The sequence below is a fragment of the Mytilus galloprovincialis genome, chromosome 4, assembly GCF_965363235.1.
Source record: "Mytilus galloprovincialis chromosome 4, xbMytGall1.hap1.1, whole genome shotgun sequence".
NCBI classification, from domain to species: domain Eukaryota; kingdom Metazoa; phylum Mollusca; class Bivalvia; order Mytilida; family Mytilidae; genus Mytilus; species Mytilus galloprovincialis.
Window position 1 is genome coordinate 100,325,801 of NC_134841.1, and position 25,590 is coordinate 100,351,390.

Sequence of the window (25,590 nt, forward strand, 5' to 3'; positions counted from 1 at the left end):
TTATACTTTCTAACATGTCTTTAAGCCAAATTAAAACGTATTATATCTTTCAAATTTATAATCCGGGCCAAATATGGCCCTTTCCGAACTTACTCCTTTTAAATGAAAAAAAAGAACAAAGAAGCCTTCTCTTTTATCATTGATGTTTTGTGTAGATAACTATATTTTTTTGATTGGTGGAGTAAGTGAAAAGACTTATTGAATATTGTATAATCATTTATATCGTAATCAATTCTTCCTATGTTGTTTGCTTCATCAGTTGTGTATATATAAACTTCATCCATTGAGTATGTCTTAAAAGTATTACTGGATCAACCGGTACAAATTATAAGCAAAAACATTCTCACTATACTCTAAATTTTCAAAATTAGTCCAAAAACGACTAGCACGTGCCACAATAGCATTCGACCGGAATGTAGTAGTAAAAAGAGTTGCAAACGATCGAAATGAACTGATATTAAAAGCTATATTGCAAATTTAAAAGTACTATACATTATTGTTCAATTGATTACATTTAATTTATAAGACTTAAAAACCCGGAGGTCCTCCTGGTCCTAAGGGTGACGCTGGTGCAAAGGGAGGGACAGGAAATCAAGGTAATAAGGACTCATCATCATTAAAATCGTATTGAGTGGCTCAGTATTCATACATACCGCCAATGTCTTTCTGTGCTAAAGTCATTTTGTACTCTTCAAATTTGGCTTATGAACTTTATCTTTAACGTGTTCATATGCCATTTTGTGTTTGTTTATATGGTTTTAAATTTAGTTTTATAGTGGTTAAGATTTTAAAATAATTTTGACTGTGATACATTGTACCCAAAATTTTGATATTTTGACCTATCATGTCTGTTTGCGTTGTTAAAAAAATGTTGTTATGAAATAAAATTCTATGACTCTCATATAAGTGAGATGCTTAGCTAGCTATATACAACCAAATTTAATCTACCATTTTCTACACAAGGAAATTCTTGTATTAAATCAAGAATATGGCAGTTGTTAGCAATTCGTTGGCGTGTTTGAGATTAAGATTTTTCATTTGCTGAAATGCAAATGACTGTCCGCTCTTAATTTTACTTATATTTCATCCGTATAAAAAAATCACATTTATTTTTTAATTGAGTATGAAGAAAAGAAAAGGAGTCTCTTCATTATTTGGCTCATCTTTATCTTAATAAGTATTTACGTTTAAAGTAATATCTACTAGGGGATATATATGTGACCAATCAAATAAAAGTAAGGCGAACAGGAAAATAAAACAACTTTATTGGAACTTATTGCATAATATAAAATATACGGACAAAACATTTAAAAAGACGAATCATTCAAACGCATAGTGTGTGTCACTTTTGTAATGAAACATAATCATTGTCTCATCTATTTTGTTGCATTGATGAAAGAAGTTTAGCAGGAATTATTTTAGGAAAATATGGAAATGTGTCTAAATTGATAATTGAATATAGTTATCAAAGGTACCAGGGTTATAAATTAGTACGCCAGACGCGCGTTTCGTCTACATAAGACTCATCAGTGACGCTCAAATCAAAAATATTTATAAACCCAAACAAGTACAAAGTTGAAGAGCATTGAGGATCCAAAATTCCAAAACGTTGTGCCAAATACGACTAAGGTAATCTATGCCTAGGGTAAGAAAATCCTTAGTTTTTCAAAAAGTTCAAAGTTTTGTATACAGGAAATTTATAAAAATGACCACATTATTGATATTCATGTCAGCACCGAAGTGTTGACTACTGGGCTGGTGATACCCTCGGGGACGAAACGTCCACCAACAGTGGCATCGACCCAGTGGTGTTAATAGTTATCAAAGGTACCAGGGTTATAATTTAGTACGCCAGACGCGCGTTTCGTCTACTTACATTTACCAAAATCAGAAATGATTATCCTTTTATGTCAAATATTCAGATATAAATTTCAGCTACATAATGTCTTCCTTGTAACAAAATGTGTTTTTTGGAAACACGGAACTATCGCAAATATAAAAAAAAACAAAGATGATAATTTTGAGTAGGTTCAAACAGGAAATAAAATCGTTGTTAATATTTTTAAACGAAACACACACAAAGAAGACTTTTGTCTTATGTCTTATGATTGATGCATAAAGTAGATAACTATATATTTTTAATCGGTCCGATTATTGAAGTGATCATGTCAATATTGTATAATCATATATATCTTAATCAATTCTCCCTATGTAATGATCCTGTTCAGGTGTGTATGTATGTATACGAAATTAAGCCAAAAAAGAATGATTTTAACAGGTCCATATTAAAAAAAACCATTGACTCATCATATTATGAAATGATTCCTTTTTAACAAAATAATATCAGAAAACAACCTGTTATAAATGTAATGCGCCCTAGGCGTTTTTCTAGATTAACCTTAATAAGGAACGCTCAAACCCGAATATTTAAGAGCTAATGATATATATGAATCGAACCAGTCGAAGAGTATGGGATAAAAGAAGGACATATAAAATGGCATAATCAAGGTAAGGGCAACTTTGCCCTCTTATAACTGGTTACCAATGCCAATTGGCAAAAGATCACTCGACTGGAATGTTAATGTAATTAGTATAACAATGGATCGAAATGAACTGATATTAAAATAGGATTTCTTAATAAACAAAGAACAGATACAATGACGGCTTTTTCAAGTGATTACATAGTGTGTGATGAATACATATTATGTGATGGGTTTATTTACAACCACTGGGTCGATGCCACTGCTGGTGGAGTTTTAATTCCCCGATGGTTTCACCAGTCCAGTATTTAGCATGTGTTTACTCACATGAATTATCATTGATATAGTCATATTTATAAATGAACTGTTAACATTTTTGAAATTTTGAAAAACTAAGGCTTTTCTACCTCAGGAATAGATTACTTTAGCTGTATTTGGCAAAAGTTTTAGGAATTTTGGTCCTCAATGCTCTTCAACTTCGTACATTATTTGGCCTTTTTAACTTTTTGGATTCGAACGTCATTGATGAGTCTTTTGTAGACGAAACACTCTTCTGGCGTAAATACAAAATTGAATCCTGGTATCTATGATGAGTTTATAGTTAATATATGATTACTCATGAGTTTTCTTCTATTTTTCCAGGACCAAAAGGAGATCATGGTAAGAACGACGATATAATAAATAAATCGTACTTTTGATAACTATTTATGTAATAGTTGCAAGTCACTCATGATAATTTCATAATCGTATGAGTACATCAAATTAAAGGTTTGGTCAATTTCGTACCTGACCGACCGTAACAAATTTCAGGAAGTTTGTAAACCTGTGAAAAATAACTATGTACTGGTGTGCTATTGATTAAGTGTATCAAATATAATCAATAAATAAGAAGACATCATGCAGGATACACAATCAATGAACCATAACAATAGACTCTTTTTGTCAATTTTTACCACTTTTTTTTCAAAATCCGCAAATTGCACATATTTCATTTGGATTAAAGAATAAAAAAAACGCCAATTTATCTCGTGTTCTTTGGTTCCCCTAAATCGCGAGTTTTACACACGCTAAAAGAACCCGCTTAACGATAAACACCGAAGAAAGATTACAAAAAATAAATCATTTAAACCAAGTGTCGGTTTTGTAATGAAATATAATCATCTTTTTATGTACATAATAAAAGAGGTTTAGCGGGAATTTTTACAGAAAATATGACAATTTGTCTACTTTAAGAATCGGACCAAAATAAGAAATGAGAATCCTTTTGTGTATCATATAGAGAGATATTCAATTCACAGCTACATACGGTCCTCCTTGTTACGAACTGTGTTATTTGGAAAAACCGAAACATTGCAAAATATCAAAAGAAAAAGATAAAAACAAATGACTTTGAGTATGGTAAACTATGAAATAGAAGTTTTGTTTAAAGGAGTAGTTTCGATAAGACTCTAAAACGGCTCTCTTTTTTACCTCAAATTTTAAATTAGGATTTATTGATCTATATCACAATGAATCATAGCTAATACATTGACTAGATAGGAAATATGCCTAATTGTTGAAAATTTACGTTCCTGCGTTCTACTGATGATGTCACAAACAGTCCTCATTTTGATTTCCCACGAAAATCATTGAAAATTGGTACATTTTGCATTGATTATTGTACAGGAAACATAGAGCGCATACGTATACAAAAATGTTTTTTTAACACAATGTTTGAAATGACATTTTTCATGTTTAACTTGAATATTTAGTTGGTAAACGCCAGCGCTCTATCTTTTCTGGTCCCTAATTTGGTTGAAATCTGGCCAATTTTGTAAATTTTCGTCAAAATCGCTTATTTTGACCTATTTTGGATGTAGGAATCAACGCTTTAGAATAAAAACTTGATGCATATAGGTCAATTTTACTTTCTAACATGTCTTTAAGCCAAATTAAAACATATTATATCTTTCAATTTTATAATCCGGGCCAAATATGGCCCTTTCCGAACTTACTCCTTTTAAACGAAAAAAAGAACTTCAATATTTTCACATATAATTTTAAGACTTCTAAGAACAGTTCTGATTCATACTTTTTACACTTTTAATAACCTAAGACATTTATTTCATTTCAAAGATGATTGAATTTTTGAATGTCAAATCGGTTTACCTCAAGACGAGGTTTTGTCGCTTATATTCTTCTTCTGTATGTGAATGACTGTGAAATGTCCTTTTTTATCTATGGATGTATTCCGCTTGAGATGCGAGATTTAAGTCTTTTTCTTGTAATGTATGCGGAAGATATGGCGCTATTTTATTTGATAAAATATATTCCTATTGTGTACCGAAGATCTGTTTTAATTCATTAGTGGTTGAAACTGGACGCTACCAAAGCATTGAGTTGTCACGTCGTAAATGTACAATTTGCCGTCGGTGTATTGAAGACGAAATATAAGGAACTGAGAGTAAAATTCATAAAGAAATATTACTGGTCTAGACCAATTGTGTTTGAATTTAATGAACGTTTAAGTGTAAAGAACATAACACAGTTAACCAATTAAGGAAAATACATTTTTACTGTAATCAGAGACAATATCACATGAACATTCTGTCTGTTTACTTGTTTACTATGACAACTCAAACGAGAAAACTCACGGCCTTGTTTATATAAAAAATGAACGAAAAAAAATATATAATACATAAACAAACGACAACCGCTGAATTACAGGCTCCTGAATTTAGACAGGCACATACATTCATAATGTGCCGGAGAAAACAATTTCCTAATTATCTCTTCTATCTTTTTACTAATAGATGCAGTATTAGGTTGTTCAAGTTCTACGTAGTATATGTCTTGAGTTTAGCTATGTATGTTGGTTGAGGGAACCCTTGTTTATAAAGTCTTGAGTTTAGCTACGTATGTTGGTTGAGGGAACTCTTGTTTGTAATTTTTTATTGTTAATGTTATCTCCCTTGTCTCTTCAGATTCAATCTAGAACCGCGCTTGTGATTGGTTAACATCATTGTACAAATATCAAAAATTAACGCGTTAATTCCAATAAAATATCGCGATAGATTACATTTGTACAATATACAAAAGTATCGCGATAGTTTTGTATAATAACGCGTTAAAATGAAGAAATAACGCGTTAGTTTAGCTAAATAACGCGTTATTTTAGCAAAATAACGCGTTAGTTGTACAAAATATCGCGCAAATGACACGAACGGCCACTCATAGTATGGGTAACTGTATAGACTGATATCCGTAACTGCAATAAATGTTTATAGAAGGATATCCGTAACTGTTGAGTTGCGTTGTTTCTGCTTCATTCATTATCCTCGATTTAATGGTTAGGACCTTTTTTTTTTGGAAACAAAACTGTCATAAATTCGTCAAAATATATAAAATCATCGGTATAAAAGTATATGCCCACTATGTTATAACAATATTAGATCAAATCCACTGATTATGACGTCTTCACGCTTAGTCCTTTGGATTTTGGATGTGTAATAACTGATAACTTAGTCTTAAGTGCATGATTTTTTTATTAGTTTTTATTGGCTTTGAACTAGCTTTCAGTACACGCAATTTCCTCTCAAATATTTTTTCTCCCGGCCACCTTGGGTGACTGGTGAATAGAAATATGTTCAGTGGTCTTCTTCCGACCGGCAGTAAAACACTTGCCAAAGTGGGGCGTCTGTTTGGCTGTGCGGGATGTATCAAGTTTGCAGCCCCGTCAGGTCAGAATGGGGACAGATAGTCGTAATTAGACAATCAGATGCCTCGTGTAAAGAGATTCCCATGCTCTTTGGACGTTGAGAACCCTTGCAACTAATCTTTGAGCGGTCCATAGTTGGCCTGTTGCAAGGCAAATTTGTCACTATCCAATATACCCTCAATTTCAAGTGGCAGTCCAAATTCCTTCGACCATCAGCCCGGATGGCCTCCATTACGAGACCAACCTATTGTATTTATTGTTTACTTGTTCTCGTCCTGAACATACATGAAATATTTGCCACTGGACGTTTAGCAACATGGCAACAATCAATCAATCAAATCTTTATTTAGTGTACAAGTATCATCCCACGTTCACTCTGTTTGTGAAAAAAATGTTTTTATTTGTACCCACCTGATGAGTTAAGCCTTTTCAACTGATTTCAAGCCTGCTCTTATGTTGTATTGTTACACCACTGTGCATGTTAGAGAGAGTTGGACGCCAGCTGACATGTTTCACATCGCCACATTATGTATTTGCCTAGGCCTGATACAAATCAAGAGCCTGTAATTCAGTGATTGTCGTTTATTGCTGTGTTTTATATTTGTTTTCCGTTATATTTTTAGCGTACCTAAATGAGGCCATTAGTTAACTTGTTTGAATTGTGTTACACTGGCTCGATGCCACTGCTGGTGGAGATTTATTTCCCCGAGGGTACCACAAGCCCAGTAGTTAGCACGTTTTGTGCTGACATGAATTATCATTGATATTGTAATATTTATAAATTAACTGTTTACAAAATTTTGAATTTTTCGAAATACCAAGGCTTTTCTACCTCAGGCATAGATTACTTTAGCTGTATTTGGCAACACTTTTAGGAATTTTGGATCTCAATGCTCTTCAACTTCGAACTTTATTTTGGCATTTTTAACTTTTTTGGATTCGAGCGTCACTAATGAGTCTTTTGTAGACGAAACGCGGGTCTGGCTATATATAAAATTTTGTCCTGGTATCTATGATGAGTTTGTTTACATTTGTCTTTTCGGGGCCTTTAATAGCAGACTATGTGGTACGGGCATTGATAACTGTTAAAGGCCATACGGTGGCTATTAATGGTAATTGCTGTGTCAGTTGGTCTCTTGTCTTATTAACACTTGTATCACATCTTTTTATTATGAATATGTTCAGGACGAGAAAAAGTTTTTAAAAATAAAAGAGATACAGTAGGTTAGTCTTGCATTAAGGGCCGTCCTGGATGAAGGTCGAAAAAATTTGGACTGCCACGGGAATGGCAGATTGGATCGGGTCGGAAATTTGGCTTTGCCTCATGCCATCTATGGACCCCTCAAAGAATCTCTACACGAGGCATCTGGTTTAACGTCCTCATTCTGACCGGACGTGGATGATGCGTTTATTTACAACCACTGGTTCGATGCCACTGCTGGTGGAGATTTATTTCCCCGAGGGTATCACAAGCCCAGTAGTCAGCACTATGGCTGACTATTTGTGCTGACATAAATTATCATTGATATTGTTATATTTATAAATTAACTGTTTACAAAATTTAGAATTTTTTGAAATACTAAGGCTTTTTCTACCTCACGCATAGATTACCTTAGCTGTATTTTGCAACACTTTTAGGAATTTTGGATCTCAATGCTCTTCAACTTCGTACTTTATTTGGAATTTTTAACTTTTTTGGATTCGAGCGTCACTGATGAGTCTTTTGTAGACAAGACGCGCGTCTGGCGTATATATAAAATTTAGTCCTGTTAAAGGCCGTACGGTGGCTATTAATGGTAATTTCTGTGTCAGTTGGTCTCTTTTCTTATTAACACTTATATCACATCTTTTTATTATATATATATATGTTCAGGACGAGAAAAAGTTAAAAAAAAAAAAGAGATACAGTAGGTAAGTCTTGCATTAAGAGCCGTTCTGAGTGAAGGTCGAAAAAATTTGGACTGCCACGGGAATGGCAGATTGGATAGGGTCGGAAATTTGGCTTTGCCATCTATTGACCCCTCAAAGAATCTTTGCACGAGGCATCTGGTTTAACGTCCTCATTCTGACCAGACGCCCCACTTTTGATATGGTGTAACGGGAGGTAGACCAATGGAGACCATTTTTCCAATCCTCAGTCACTCTAGATCTTTGGAGTCTTGAAATGTAGAGTTTAGGTACCTGTTATTTATCATCTGATGTACTTGGTATTTTGCTATTTTGTTTTGTCTTTGTATATTGTTAACCTTTTCTCTATTTTACTGTTTGATTCTTTTTTGGAGGTGGCTCAGTATTCATATATACCGCCAATGTGTTTCTGTGCTATAGTAATTTTGTACTCTTGCCTTCAAATTTGGCTTTGTTCATATGCCATTTTGTGTTTGTTTAAATGGTTTTAAATTTAGTTTAATAGTGGTTAAGTTTTTAAAATAATTTTGACTGTGATACATTGTACCCAAAATTTTGATATCTTGACCTATCATGTCTGTTTGCTTTGTTAAAAAAATGTTGTTATTAAATAAAATTCTATGACTCTCATAAAAGTGAGATGCACAGCTAGCTATATACAACCAAATTTAATCTACCATTTTCTACATAAGGAAATTCTTGTATCAAATCAAGAATATGACAGTTGTTAGCAATTCGTTGGCGTGTTTGAGATTGAGATTTTTCATTTGCTGAAATGCAAATGACTGTCCGCTCTTAATTTTACTTATATTTCATTTGTAATAAGCTACCAAATATCACGTCCTCTAGCTCACCAAATGTATGCATGCTGCGATAAATGTCAAATCGGTTTACCTCAAGGCGAGGTTTTGTCGCCTATATTCTTCTTCTGTGTGTGAATGACTGTGAAATGTCCTTTTTAATCGATGGATGTATTCCGCTTGAGATGCGAGATTTAAGTCTTTTTCTTGTAATGTATGCGGAAGATATGGGGCTATTTTATTTGATAAAATATATTCCTATTGTGTACCGAAGAGCTGTTTAAAAATAAGACTTTCTTCTCATTCATTAGCGGTTGAAACTGGACGCTACCAAAGCATTGAGTTGTCACGTCGTAAATGTACAATTTACCGTCGGTGTATTGAAGACGAAATATAATGAACTGAGAGTAAAATTCATAAAGAAATATTACTGGTCTAGACCAATTGTGTTTGAATTTAATGAACGTTTAAGTGTAAAGAACATAACACAGTTAACCAATTAAGGAAAATACATTTTTACTGTAATCAGAGACAATATCACATGAACATTCTGTCTGTTTACTTGTTTACTATGACAACTCAAACGAGAAAACTTTAGACTGGCACATACATTTATAATGTGGCGGGTTAATCTGTTTTAATTTTTTGTAATGTTTATGCCAGTAACAAATTTTTTACGATGAAAAGTAAAATGACAAAATTACTGAACTCCAAGTGAAATTCAAAACGAAAAGTCCTGTTTGAAATTTCAAAATCAAAAGTCTAAACGCATTAAAGGTTCATATTCTTTACTTGGTACAGACATTCAAGAAAGGGTGAAATATAATCAATTAAAACAAACGGCATACAATTGAAGCCCACAGTTGATGATTAAAGATATCCAGAAGCATGTTATTTGTTTTCCAAATCATAATAGCCAGTTTTAGTAGTATTTACGTTTTACAAAGTCTACTTTGAGGATAATCCAGGTACGGGCAACTTTGCCATCTAACAGCCGGCTATCAATGCCAATTGGCGAAAGATCACTCGACTGGAATGTTAAAGTAATTAGTATAACAATGGATCGAAATGAACTGATATTAAAATCAGGATTGCTTATTAGCTTTTATGAGAAAAATACACATACAATGAAGACTTGATCATTTTCTATTTTCTTTGGTTACATCTTCTGAAATCAGACTCTGACTTCTCTTGGACTGAATTTTAATGTGTGTATTGTTATGCGTTTACTTTTCTACATTGGCCAAAGGTATAGGGGGAGGGTTGAGATCTCACAAACATGTTTAACCCCGCCGCATTTTTGCGCCTGTCCCAAGTCAAGAGCCTCTGGCCTTTGTTAGTCTTGTATTATTTTAATTTTAGTTTCTTGTGTACAATTTGGAAATTAGTATGGCGTTCATTATCACTGAACTAGTATATATTTGTTTAGGGGCCAGCTGAAGGGTGCCTCCGGGTGCGGGAATTTCTCGCTACATTGAAGACCTGTTGGTGACCTTCTGCTGTTGTTTTTTTCTATGGTCGGGTTGTTGTCTCTTAGGCACATTCCCCATTTCCATTCTCAATTTTATTGATCAAGTGATTGCATATGATGTAATTAATACATAAATAGATAAAATATGACTTTTCATAATAAGAGTTTTCTTCTTACTTACATGTGTAAAGGTTTCGATGGTCGGCCAGGATTAAACGGTAAGTACAGCAATATGATAATCACTTTTTCAGTAGAACAACATCACAGTTTTCCAGGGGATTGTTCCTACAGTTTATACGGTGTGATGACGTTGTTTAAAACTATAATAGCCAAATTTTTAACTGGAAAATAATTTTTATGTGATGATTTTTTCGTCTAAAGCATACAATTGAGTTGTTGTTTATATTTGACGATGGAATCGAATAGATAAAATACCATTTCCACAATTGTCTATTCCACAGTTGCCAACAACACCAACATGTGTAGAGTTTTAAATGTAAGAGATTGTTTCAAGAATAGTACTTATAATTTTTCAATATTATTAGTAGTTTAACGGCTTAAAACTTTTTCCTATTTTTTGTAATAAGAATACAAGGCGTGATTGAGAATTAGACAGTGAGTGTAAACAATTATATGTACCTGTATGCCATTTACAGTAACCACAACGATTGGATATTTATCATTTGTTGATATAAAAAAAATCACATTTATTTTTTTATTAAGTATGAAGAAAAGAAAAGGAGGTTCTTCATTATTTCGCTCATCTTTATCTTAATAAGTATTTACGTTTAAAGTAGTATCTACTAGGGGATATATATGTGACCAATTAAATAAAAGTAAGGCAAACAAGAAAAGAAAACAACTTTATTGAAACTTATTGCATAATATAATATACTCGGACAAAAGATTTAAAAAGACAAATCACTCAAACGGATAGTGTGTATCGCTTTTGTAATGAAACATATTCATTGTCTCATCTATTTTGTTGCATTGATGAAAGAAGTTTAGCAGGAATTATTTTAGGAAAATATGGAATTGTATCTAAATTGATAATTGAACATTTACCAAAATCAGAAATGATTATTCTTTTATGTCAAATATTCAGATATAAATTCTCTGCTACATACTGTCTTCCTTGTAACAAAATGTGTTGTTTTGGAAACACGGAACTATCTCAAATATAAAAAAAACAAAGAGGATAATTTTGAGTAGGTTAAAACAGGAAATAGAATCTTTGTTAATATTTTTAAGCGAAACACACACAAAGAAGACTTTTGTCTTATGATTGATGCATAAAGTAGATAACTATATATTTTTAATTGGTCCGGTTATTGAAGTGATCATGTCAATCATTTATATCGTAATCAATATTCCCTATGTAATGATCCTGTGAAGCTGTATATGTATGTATACGAAATTATGCCAAAAGAAAACATTGACTCATCATATTATGAAATAATTCCTTTTTAACAAAAAAATAAGAAAACAACGTGTTATAAATGTAATGCGTCCGAGGCGTTTTTCTAGAATAACCTTAATAAGGAACGCTCAAACCCGAATATTTAAGAGCTAATGATATATATGAACCGAACCAGTCGAAGAGGTATGGGATAAACAAAAAAAGGACATATAAAATGACATTTAGTCTTAGTTGCATGATTTTTTTTTTATTAGTTGTTAGTGGCTTTGAACTAGCTGTCAGATAACTGCGAGTACTCTCAGATTTGATCATTGTGTTTTTTTGTGTATGGATGTATAAGTACCGGGCCACGTCCACTTGTATTTTTGTCCATCTGATGAGTTAAGCCTTTTTCAACTGATTTTTATAGTTCGTTCTTATGTTGTACTGTTATACCACTGTCCCTGGGTTAGGGGGAGGGTTGGGATCCCGCTAACATGTTTAACCCTGCCACATTATTTATGTATGTGCCTGTCCCAAGTCAGGAGCCTGTAATTCAGTGGTTGTCGTTTTTTTATGTGTTACATATTTGTTTTTCGTTCATTTTTTTACAAAAATGAGGCCGTTAGTTTTCCCGTTTGAATTGTTTTACATTGTCTTATCGGGGCCTTTTATAGCTGACTATGCGGTATGGGCTTTGCTCATTGTTGAAGGCCGTACGGTTACCTATAGTTGTTAATGTCTGTGTCATTTTGGTCTTTTGTGGATAGTTGTCTCATTGGCAATCATACCACATCTTCTTTTTATATAACCCAGTTAAGGGCAACTTTGCCCTCTTATAACTGGTTACCAATGCCAATTGGCAAAAGATCACTCGACTAGAATGTTAATGTAATTAGTATAACAATGGATCGAAATGAACTGATATTAAAATCAGGATTGCTTTATAAACAAAAAACAGATACAATGAAGGCTTTATCAAGTGATTACATATTTTGTGATGAATACATATTATGTGATGAGTTTATTTACAACCACTGGGTCGATGCCACTGCTGGTGGAGTTTTAATTTCCCGATGGTTTCACCAGCCCAGTAGTTAGCATTTGTGTGCTCACATCAGGTATCATTGATATAGTCACATTTATAAATGAACTGTTATCAACATTTTTGAAATTTTGAAAAAACACAGGCTTTTCTACCTCAGGAAGAGATTACCTTAGCTGTATTTGGCAAAAGTTTTAGGAATTTTGGTCCTCAATGCTCTTCAAGTTCGTACATTATTTGGCTTTTTTAACTTTTTGGATTCGAGCGTCATTGATGGGTCTTTTGTAGACGAAACGCGCCTCTGGCGTAAATACAAAATTGAATCCTGGTATCTATGACGAGTTTATATAGATAATATATGATTACCCATGAGTTTTCTTCTATATATCCAGTACGAAAAGGAGCCCATGGTAAGAACGGCGATATAATAAATAAATCGTACTTTTGATAACTATTTATGTAACAGTTGCAAGTCACTCATGATAATTTCATAATCGTATGAGTACATCAAATTAAAGGTTTGGTCAATTTCGTACCTGATCGACCGTAACAAATTTCAGGAAGTTTGTAAACCTGTGAAAAATAACTATGTACTGGTGTGCTATTGATTAAGTGTATCAAATATAATCAATAAATAAGAAGACATCATGCAGGAAAAACAATCAATTAACCATAACAATAGACTCTTCTTTGTCAATTTTTACCACTTTTTAACTGGAACCATTTCAAAATCTGCAAATCGCAAATATTTCATTCGCAAAAATAAAAAAAAAATATGAGAATTTGTCTACTTTAAGAATCGGACCAAAATAAGAAATAAGAATCCTTTTGTGTATCATATATAAAGATATTAAAGTTCACAGCTACATAAGGTCCTCCTTGTAACGAACTGGGTTATTTAGAAAAACTGAAACATTGCAAAATATCAAAAGAGAGATAAAAAAAAATTGCAAAATATCAAAAGAAAGAGATAAAAAAAAAATGACTTTGAGTATGGTAAACTATGAAAAAGACGCTTTATTTAAAGGAGTAGGTTCGATAAGACCCTAAAATGGCTCCCTTTTCTACATCAAATTTTAGATTAGGATTTATTGATCTATATCACAATGAATCATAGCTAATACATTGACTAGATAGGAAATAAACCTATTTGTTGAAAATTTACGTTCCTGCGTTCTACTGATGACGTCACAAACAGTCCTCATTTTGATTTTCTACGAAAATCAATGAAAATTGGTAAATTTTGCATTGATTATTGGACAGGAAGCATAGAGCGCATACGTCGTCAAAAAAGATTTTTTAACACAATGTTTGTAATGACATTTTTCATGTTTTACTTGAATATATAGTTGGTCGACGCCTGCGCTCTATGTTTTCTGGTCCTAAATTTGGTTAAAATCTGGCCAATTTTGTCAATTTTTGACGCATATAGTTCAATTTTACTTTCTAACATGTCTTTAAGCCAAATTAAAACATATTTTATCTTGTTCATTTCAATTTTATAATCGGGCCAAATATGGCCCTTTCCGAACTTACTCATTTTAAACGGAAAAAAAGAACAAAGAATCCTTCTCTTTTATCATTGATGCTTTATGTAGATAACTCTATTTTTTTGATTGGTGGAGTAAATGAAAAGACTTATCCAATATTGTATAATCATTTATATCGTAATCAATACTTCCTATGTTATGTGCTTGGTCAGTTGTGTAAATATAAACTAAATCCATTGAGTATGTCTTAAAAGTATTAATGGAGCAACCGGTACATATTATAAGCAAAAAGATTCTCACTATACTCTAAATTTTAAAAATTAGTCTCAAAACGACTAGCACGTGCCACAATAGCATTCGACCGGAATGTAGTAGAAAAAAGTGTTGCAAACGATCGAAATGAACTGATATTAAAAGCTATATTGCTAAATATAAAAGTACTATATATTATTGTTCAATTGATTACATTTGATTTTATGTGTGACTTAAAAGATAAAATATGATAATTTATAATTGAAGTATTTTCTTGTTTGTGAAGGTTTTTCTGGAAGGGATGGCCTACCCGGCAACGAAAAATTCAGAAAATACTAACTTTAAAACTTATTGTTCGAATATAAACAACGATTGAGTCTAAATATACATTCAGTAGTTAGTTAGAAGCAAACGTTTATGTCCGTGTAAAATTTGAAGTGCTGTGTTTTTCTTATATATACAAAAATATACAAATGCTATTTGTTCTAATATCAATGCGATACTTTTAAAATATCATAGCGGTGTTTTTTTTATATCAATATTATAACTTATTAGTATTAATATTTGACTGCTGTACCTGTATTTTGACATTTTACCTATTATGTCTGTTTTGTTCACGCATCGTTGTAAATATGACAGAATTTGATGAGACTGTCATACACGTGAGAGGTTTAGCACTATAAAACCAGGTTCAATCCACCATTTTTAAAATTTGAAAATGCCAGTACCGTTTGGGTTTAATATACAATGTCGTAATCAAATAGCTAAGTATCAAAATTATTGTTCACATATACAACATTTAGCAAATTTATAATGAACGCACTAAAATAATATATATCTGATATGCTCGCAACGCACGCATGGAAGACTTTCTTTATTGATAACACTGACTCTAACTTGTGACAAAGATGAATCATATTGTCCTCGTTCAGATTGATTCGATAAAATCGGACCTGTAATGATGAATCTCCTTTTTTATACAAATTAGACCGTTGGTTTTCCTGTTTGAATGGTTTAACACTAGTATTTTTTTTCTTATATAGTGGTGTTCGCTGTGAGCCAAGGCTCCGTGTTTAAGGCCCTACTTTGATCTAAAAAGGTTTACTTGAAACAATTTTTTAGTTTGATGGGAAGTTGTCTCATTCGAACTCATGCACCATCTTCTTATATCTATAAATCTTTAAAATTTCCCCTTATAAATAACTGCTATCCAGTCCTCCAAAAACGTCATTTGGGTGCTGAATCTTTTGTAAAGTGCAATATGAACTAGCACACTTCTAAAGCTTTAACATAAACGACAGTTATGATGGTACAAGAACGATTACGTCAATAAAATTACCAAATAAACAGCACTAAACGATCTAAATTTATAAATATAGAATAGATACGGATTGTTATTTTGCACTAAGAAATGTTTCCGTATTTAAACAATCGGTTACTAGTCAAAAACAAAAGTCAAATCTCTGTGGCAACAATACATCGGAATGCCATCACGGTCATCGCGATGTAAAAGAGCGTCCATGCGGCGAACTGATTATGTTCATAGAGATATCGATTTAACAACGGGAAAAGTCTTTGATATCCAGAAAGAACTGTTTTCCTGGTCAATATTTTTTTCTATGTTAATGATAAACACATTTTCTGTTTGATAAGATTTTTGTTTTTCGTTGTATCTGAAGTCGTTCAATTTATAGTCTGAGGCTACTCAATTGGTATCTTCAAAGTTCGGGACATCAGCATTTGTACATTTTGATTTGTTTGGAATATTTATTTTACCATTTGAATATTCATTGTTATTTGGAGCTGAATAGGATTGGATTGTTTGAATGATTTTTTTTCTTTTAAGTAATCATATTTTTGGTCTATTTCGATATTACCCATGTGGATAGGCTATAGCAGTGTGATCTCAAGGGTGGATCCAGCCGTTTTCAAAAAGGGGGTTCCAAACTCAGGGTTAAGCGGGGTCCAACAATATGTCCCCATTCAAATGCAATGATCGGTAAAAAAAGGGGGTTACCAACCCCCGGACCCTCCGCCCTTAATCCACCACTGGACCTATATTAGAATCTAATAAGTCGGTAGACTATTTAAATTCCGCCATTGCATCATCACTTCAAATAGAGTTAGTCGGTTAAACCATGTGATTGAAAACAATAGACTGAACAGGTTGTTAACACTTTCAACTATCAAGTGATATTGATCCTCAAACATTAAGCCGGTCTGTCGTCATGAACTAAGTTTGTGAATTATGTTTGCAGTTTTCTTGACATGCATTGGGACGTGTCATCGTATTCATTTTATATTAGAAAACTATAGCAGTTATATTAGAAAATTATCGCATTCATAATTTTTTGATATTTTAAAAGCATCGCTATGATATAAGACAAACATCGCATTGATATAATGAAATATAGCAGTATCTTTGACTTATAGGTGATTTTGGCTTAGCAAAGAATTGAATTCATCTCAGTTGCATTCCACTGAATTTGCTACGTGATATTTATTGAATGTGTACATCTACAAATGATAAATCGTGCAATACACCTTGCTTGTACTTACATAAAATAATTCATGGAAATTATACAGCAGACGTATGTCGTGTTAAATGTCACCCTGTTTTAAGAAAAGAGTCATGACTTTATACCGAGAAATCTGCCTTTCTTCGTACAAATGCTAACATTCGTCTGAAATTTCCAACAATGCAACTCGTTGATATAAAACAATATCGTTCGTTGGTATAAGAAAAGTTTTTATCGATTCGCTTCTTCCATAGACTGTAAATAAGCATCTTAAATTCATAATCACAGTTTTGTGGGATACATTTTACGGTTTTTATATTTGGCTATAAAAGTAAATAATGAAAAAAATTAGCGGGAACTTTTGGAGAAAATATGAGAATTTGTCTACATTGAGAATCGAACCAAAATCAGAAATGAGAATTCTTTTGTGTATCATATATAGAGATATTAGATTCACAGCTAATGTGCTTGTTCAGTTGTGTATATATTAACTACATCCATTACGTACGTCTCAAAAATATAAAGCAAATAGTTACTCACTATACTTCTAAAATTAGTCTCAAAAAACATGTGCCAAAATAGAATGTAGTAGTAAAAACTGTAGCAAACGATCGAAATGAACTGATATTAAAAGCTACATTGCTAAATATACAAGAACTTTGATGTGAAAAAATACAGATACTATATATCATTGTTCAATTGATTACCTTTGATTTTATGTATGACTATAAAGGTGAAATATGATAACTTATAATTAAAGTATTTTCTCGTTTGTGAAGGTCTTCCTGGAAGTGATGGCCTACCCGGAGGTCCTTCTGGTCCTAAGGGTGACGCTGGTGAAAAAGGAGGGACAGGAAATCCAGGTAATAAGGACTCATCATCATTAAAATCGTATTAATAATTGATATTTCAATATTAAATTTACTACACCTTTTGGGATATATATATATATATATATATATATATATATATATATATGAAAGTTTTTAACAACCTTGACTGGCTATACAGCCCTTGTACAGTCGGTGATTTTTGGGGTTCTCATGGTGTCATTGAGTAATGCCGTGAACAGCAACTCGACGCTACTTCGTTTTGATGTTGCCGAATAGCAACAAACTGCGTTTGAATAATAATGTTGTTTTTTTAAATTCGATAAAATATCTCAAATTGGTTGAAATTAAATTTATATTGATACTTTATTGAAGTCTTGACATTTAATCGATTTTGTTTTTTGTGATGCTTATCTATTTTTTTTTTTTTTGTGATGCTTATCTATTTTTCATAAATACATTTTACAGGATTACCAGGAATGCCAGGTTTATCTGCTCCAATATCGTCTGGGTGTAGGTGTGATGGGTTAACTACAATTACAACAGAAAATGAATCAGTTGTTTTAACAAAGTATGGTAAGCATAGTTTTGTTAGTTAAGAAATAATTTCTTCATGTCATGTTCTATGTTTATTTTAGAATAGTAGGCATTATATTTGTCGATATTTTACAATGAGCGTTCTGAAAAGACAAATACATTATTTGCATAGGTCGAACCGTACTAACATGCCTTGAAAATGTTTGGCTGTTCTCGTTTCCAAGCGCGGGAAAGTCGTATCAATTGGGAGGTATATACTCCGTATTGCTTAAATGTATATACTTCATTATAATACAGTCAGGAGTCTACTTCGTCAAAATTATCTCCCAATTACGCCAGTTCATTTTCACAATCGTAGAAATAGAAGCCATTGTAGGGATGACGCGCTACCAATATTGCTCTTGGAAACCGATAAATTTATCCACATTGCACCATTACGATCCTTATATGTCAGTTGTATTTTAAAAGACAAATGTATCAACTAGCTAATGAGAATCAGTTAATAATCTTGTCTGCATTGATTCAACTTAAAACTATTGTCTGATCGGTTGTCAGGTGGAATTTTTGAAAATTCATAAACATTTTAAAAAAATTCTAATTAAATATTTCGTGGAAGGACAGACTAGATTTTTTTTAGTGTATGAAGACTATAAACCCTAGTAATCACACACAAAAAATTAGAATTTTTCGAAGATATGCATTTTCATCATCCAACTTGAAAGACTGTCGTCAAGTACTTTCAGTAAAAAAATAGCTATTCGAACACACCTTCTCTGTTTTTGTGACTCATTAGATAGGTATTTCACTTGACCCATATATTTCATCTTTTAGTACTGTGATTTTTTTGTGTTATAAAGTCAACCTGTAGCTTTAATATATAAAAATGATAGAATCTGAAGCGAGGCGATGTATGAAATATTCTTACTTTGTACGATATCAAGACAAAATACTCAACTCAAACACGCCCTAACATAAAAAGGTGCACTCGATTTTCTCTTTTCGATACAATGTTACCCATTTTTTTGAATTTTTTCTTCAGTCACATAATGGAAGGGTAGACACGAAAATTACTGAACTAATAGATTGATATGTTTTCAGTCCGTGGTAATTTTTTCATAAAAATCGGAGGTTATGCATTTTCTTCATCCAACTTGAAAGATACCCATGTCGTCGACTTGATATCTAATTGTTCTGCTTAACTATGTACTACATAAATTGAAAACTTATGCAAATGGTGTTTTTAAAATAAAACACCTCGTAATTGAGAAGAAAATGCAATTTTGTTTGTTTCTATTAACTTTTAAATTTTTTGTCACTATAGTAAACAATACAGTAAACAGTTATCGCCTTCTCTAACAAAGAGCTTCGTTTCTTTTGTTCTATTTCAACCTGGTTTCCGACTGAATAAGAATGAAAATAACGAGAATATAAACAGTAAATTTGTGCGCATGTGTCAAACATATGTTGTGTTATTAAGAACACGGCTTTGTTTACAAGTGTAATATGAACGTCATTTCAGAATTCAACTTAGATATTTGGTAAAAAGATAATCATGAAACTAAGGTTTCAATTCCTCAGGAAAAGATGAACGATGATGTATTTTGCTATTATTTTTATATTAATGTGTTAGGAGTGTTGCAGTTTATACTTGTCTTTAAAACACAATATGCATATCAAAAACAAGAATTAAAACTCTAATGATATCTTTGTTTTCTATAGCTATAATAAGAATTTTTGGTGCGGCATTTGACTCATACGAATAGAAGAATAGGTCAGCAAGATAATGTTCATAATTCGATCATATATTGTTTTTTTTTTTATATAAACACGTCCTCCGAACGTAACATATATGTTGTCAATAAAAAAGAATCAAGTATCTTCATATTGTACGTATAAGGGAGAATGGATTTGTTTGAACCCATATTGACGTTTTGAAAGGTGAATGTATTCCTTCATAAAAAACATTGCATCTACGTTGGCCATTCTTTTTCGATAAACTGAATAAGTCTAATTCTTCCAATTTGTTTTTAAGTTTGGAAGGAGGGATACTTTTGAAACGTGTAGAAATATTCAATGATTTTATACTATTCGCAAAAGGAAAGATGGTATCTTCCTTTGCATATCTTAGAACTGTTTATGATTTACACCATCCCTTTCACTTAAAGTTCGTTTCAGAACAACTCCAGGCATCGATTTCCGATTAAATTGATGTTAATGCACAATTAGTAACAGAGAATTTTTATGTTTATAATAAAATTGAGAATGGAAATGGGGAATATGCCAAAGAGACAACAACCCGACCATAGAGCAGACAACAGCAGAAGGTCACCAACAGGTCTTCAATGCAACGAGAAATTCTCGCACGGAGGCGTCCTTCAGCTGGCCCCTAAGCAAATATATACTAGTTCAGTGATAATGAACACCATACTAAACTCCAAATTGTACACAAGAAACTAAAAGTTAAAATAATACAAGACTACCAAAGGCCAGAGGCTCCTGACTTGGGACAGGCTCAAAATACGGCGGGGTTAAACATGTTTGTGAGATCTTAACCCTCCCCCTATACCTCTAGCCAATGCAGAAAAGTAAACGCATATCAATACGCACATTACAATTCAGTTCAAGAGAAGTCCGAGTCTGATGTCTGAAGATGTAACCAAAGAAAATAAACAAAATGACAATAATACATAAATAACATCAGACTACTAGCAGTTAACTGTCTATATATATATATATATGTGTGTGTTTATGTGTTTATGTGCATATCTTTGACAAATTTCAATTTTGTGTGTGTGAAAACTACGGTTTATAGTCTTTATACACTAAAAAAATCTAGTCTGCCCTTCCACGAAATTTTTAATTCGAATTTTTTTAAATGTTTATGAATTTTCCAAAATTCCACCTGACAACCGATCAGACAATAGTTTTAAGTTGAATCAATGCAGACAATATCATTTACTGATGCTCATTAGCTAATTGATACATTTGTCTTTCAAAATACAACTGACATATAAGGATCGTAATGGTGCAATGTGGATAAATTTATCGGTTTCCAAGAGCAAAATTTGTAGCGCGTCATCCCTACAATGGCTTCCATTTCTACGATTGTGAAAATGAACTGGCGTAATGGGGAGATAATTCTGACGAAGTAGGGTTCTGACTGGATAAAAGTGTTCCTAGCTTGGGGGTAAACAAGATAAGATTATTCACTATGGTGTACAATAGAATACATTCTTCAGTATGATAAAAGTGTTCCTAGGTTGGGTGTAAACAAAAATAGATTATTCAGTATGATGTACAATAGAATATATTATTCAGTATAATTAAGTGTTCCTACCTTGGGTGTAAACAAAAATACGTTCTTCAGTATGGTACACAATAGAATACATTATTCAGTATGATACAAGTGTTACTATTCTGGGTGTAAACAAGAATAGATTATTCAGTAATGTGTATAATAGAATACATTATTTAGTGTGCGTGCTAATAGTGTGTCAATCCCGAGTGTAAATAAACATAGATTATTTACTATGATAAAAGTGTTCCTATCCTGAGTGTAAACCAGATTAGATTACTGGCACTGTTAACCAACTTATTTTTGCAGATACTTTATTTCGCGTTTAGCCCTTACCAGCCCCTTTCGCGGCTATTTATTTTCGGAATTATTAATTTGATTGATGTAGATAAAAAGAAAGATCCTAGTTTTATATATTCGGGATGATTTTAATTCGCGTTATAATTGTATTGATAAATCGCGAAAAATAAATCGCTCGCGAACTTTAGAACTGTATGCACGGTCTCATATCTGACTTGGTTCATCCTAGTAGCTACTTTAACAACCAATTTTACTGTATACTATAGTTTGATTATATTGTTAAACACGTGCAAGTAACAGAGACAGATATATATTAGTAAATGTGATAATGATTGAAATCAGGCAGCCAAAGTTTAGCAAGCATACATCATACTAGTAGATTTATTATATCTCGTTGTGTTTTCAGACGGTCAATGTATTATTCTTGAATCAACTTACTTTTGATATTCATTGTTGTTTCAGATCAGTCAATTGTGCCGATAATAATAATTGGAATTATACTGTTTGTCACAGACTTGGTGGTGATTGGTTTGTTCATTATTGTAAAAAAAGGTAATCTTTGAAATCTCCTATTTTAGTAAACTTTTAACAAATACAAATAAGGAATAATTGGGCCAGTAAATAAACTGAAAAAGGAAAAGCTAACAACAGGTAAGAAATATTGCCGTAAGTTTTGTAATGAAATAAAAAAAAAAGAAATCAAATATTAAGAGACGATACACAAACGAGACATACCTATAAAAGAGGTACGAATGATACAAGAGGGACAGTCAAACCCATGAATCAAAAACAAACTGACAACACTATGGCTGAAAATCAAAAAGACAAACAGACAAACAATAGTACACAGGACACAACATAGAAAACGAATAAAGAATAAGCAACACGAACCCCACCAAAACATTCGGGGTGATATCAGGTGCTTCAGAAGGGTAGGGAGATCCTGCTTCACATGTGACACCATCGTGTTGCTCATGTTATAACAAATCCGGTAAATAGTCTAGTTCGGTCGGTAACATTCATGAAAGGGAAGGGCATTGTAGTTACGACGTAAGGAACATATCCGACATAATTTGTGAAACGGTTATTCCATAATGGTCAACCAACTCGTAATGGCGTCCGTAAAATTTACGAAGGGATGATTTCAACTTCACCATTTTGAACTCTTGGTTTAATAGTTTCCTTGTAAGTAGCAACTCTCTATGAAGAAAATCGTGATAGGAAATGCAAGCACGGGAATATCGTATCAATTTGGAGATATATACCCCGTATGCAGGTGCTGCTGGAATGTTCTACTTAGAAATGGAGAGTTCACAATTATAATATGATACTAAATAGACGAACCAATTATTCAGCAATAGCAAGCAGGAACTACCAGCTACCAAAGATAAGAATATTCAAAAGACATTTAAATCCGTCGCATTGCTCTGTGGATAAAGTCCTTATGAGTCATATTTTTGCAAGGGCTCAAAGAAAATTAAGTACTAAAGGATAGTTACATGTAGTCACAAATTCACAATCAACCAACGGTAAACTTAAATCGTCAGTGGGGAACAAGAAAAGAATAGGAAAATACCAAAAAGACATTCTAAGTCGAAGAGAAACCGATAACATGATGTCCAAAAACGGAAAAACGAAGGAAGAACAAACAAAAGTTTACAAGTCGAAGAGTAACCGATATCGTGATGTCCAAAAACGGAAAAACGAAGGAAGAACAAACAAAAGTTTACAAACATTAAAAAGATACCTAAAGGCTTAGCAACATAAATCCAACAAAAACTGGGGTCATTTTATGTGCTCCGGTCGGGTTAGCAGATCCTGCTCAACATATGACAGTCGTGATATTCCTTATGATAAGAATAAATAATGTGATGTCACATCGAGGAAACCAGGAAGGTTTGGAACATATCCGTGATCATCTATGAAACTGATTACAAATAAACGTCAACAATATATAAGTTTACCTTATCGTTGTTTATTAAAATATACCCTATGTAAAAAACTAAATTTTAAGTAAGTCCATCGTTCGTGATCATTACGCCATCAAACGTATGAGACAAGAAAAGAGAGTAAAAACATAGTTCAGGCAAATATCGTACAGTTCACAAATGAACTCATCGTAGAAACAAAAAGTAAAATTGTGTACGTCAGAACTGCGTTTCGTCTACAAAAGACTCATTAGTGACGCTAGAATCAAAATACTTCAAAAAGGTCAAAAACAGTACAAAGTTGAAAAGCATGGAGTACAAAATTCAGAAAGATTTGTTAAATATAGCTAATGTAATCTATTCGTTAGGTTGGTAATCCTTGGTACTTTGATAAGTTTTGTATTATGATCATATCAATGATAATGTATGTCAACACAGAAATGCTGATTACTAGCCTGTTGATATATTTTCCGGGATTAAACGTCAACCAGCTGTGGCATCGATCATAACTTTTAGTATCATATAAGGACAAACAATAAAATTATCTAAAACCACATACGTTTTAATAATTGGCCTTTTGTAGGGAATAACGATAAATCATTCTTTAAGAATCAAGCATTGTCGTAAGAAATCTGTCGATGTAAATAGGGACAGAGGCAATTAACAAAACTCTACTCACTCATTTGGTTTTCCAACAGTATTGCGTTATATACATTTTATTCATTGTTCCCCATTCATTGTATCAGCACACTAAACAAGGAAAAGATATTTTATTTCTTAAAAGATTGTACCTTTATGATCAAAGAAATTCATGATCGTCTGGGTATAATCTTTAAGGTGGTATCTTAACTTAATAATTGATGTTTTTTTTGTAAATATGCTTTTGTATATTTTTCAGACGCAAAGTCCATTCAGCCTGCGAGTTTAGAGGCTAGGTTAGTTTTTTTAAAAGATCTAAAGACTTTGTAACTTACGACATGCAAAGCATGCACATGTGGTCTGTTTATAATGATTCAAAGTTAATCGACGTCCCAATTACACTCTGTTAGAACTGCCATAAATAAGCTACGTATCTTGTCATACTTTGAATGACAAAATTATTTTATTCATTAATATTACTTTTACTGTTAACCAAACTTTTTTTGTGATATACATTTTACGTGACTCTGTACTTATGTATCACGTCATACTTTGAACCACACTATTATTTTATTTATTATTATTACTTTAACTGCTAAGTCAGTGTTTGTTATATCTATTTTGCGTGACTGTATTTATGCATCCCGATATACTTTGAACGACAAAATTATTTCATGTCTACCTGTGCGAATTTCAAACGCGCAATTTTACACCAGTACCCATACCCTCCTTCCTTGATGGGTGCATTTTACATAGACAAATATAATCGTATAATATAATCAAAATGAGGATGTTAATTTGATGTATGCCTTTTTGTGCTTCTTCGTTACATTTGTTGTTTTTATAGTGATTAAGATGATAACACAATGTTTACTGCTGTACCCCTATTTTTGACATTTTTACCTATTATGTCTGTTTGTTGAGTTCACGCATCGGTGACTATATAATGGAATTTGATGCGACTGTCATACAAGTGAGAGGTTTAGCTAGCTATAAAACC

General features: G+C 32.6%; 2 protein-coding genes across 6 annotated transcripts in view; both read left to right on the forward strand.

The window, feature by feature from the left end:
- The window catches only part of LOC143073607 (uncharacterized), a 180,299-nt gene that overhangs the window by 142,788 nt on the left and 11,921 nt on the right, over positions 1–25,590 (forward strand). The gene's annotated exons all lie outside the window — the stretch shown is intronic.
- LOC143073606 (uncharacterized) overlaps positions 1–25,590 on the forward strand; it is a 56,577-nt gene that overhangs the window by 19,999 nt on the left and 10,988 nt on the right. For 2 of the 5 annotated variants that reach the window (XM_076249270.1, XM_076249269.1), the window contains 6 exons: positions 3,123–3,140; positions 10,548–10,574; positions 17,841–17,924; positions 18,360–18,467; positions 22,486–22,575; positions 24,850–24,886. In XM_076249270.1, coding sequence (XP_076105385.1) covers positions 3,123–3,140; positions 10,548–10,574; positions 17,841–17,924; positions 18,360–18,467; positions 22,486–22,575; positions 24,850–24,886 — 364 coding nt within the window. The remainder of the gene's footprint in view (positions 1–3,122; positions 3,141–10,547; positions 10,575–17,840; positions 17,925–18,359; positions 18,468–22,485; positions 22,576–24,849; positions 24,887–25,590) is intronic. The other 3 variants (XM_076249272.1, XM_076249273.1, XM_076249271.1) reach the window with 2 other exon arrangements.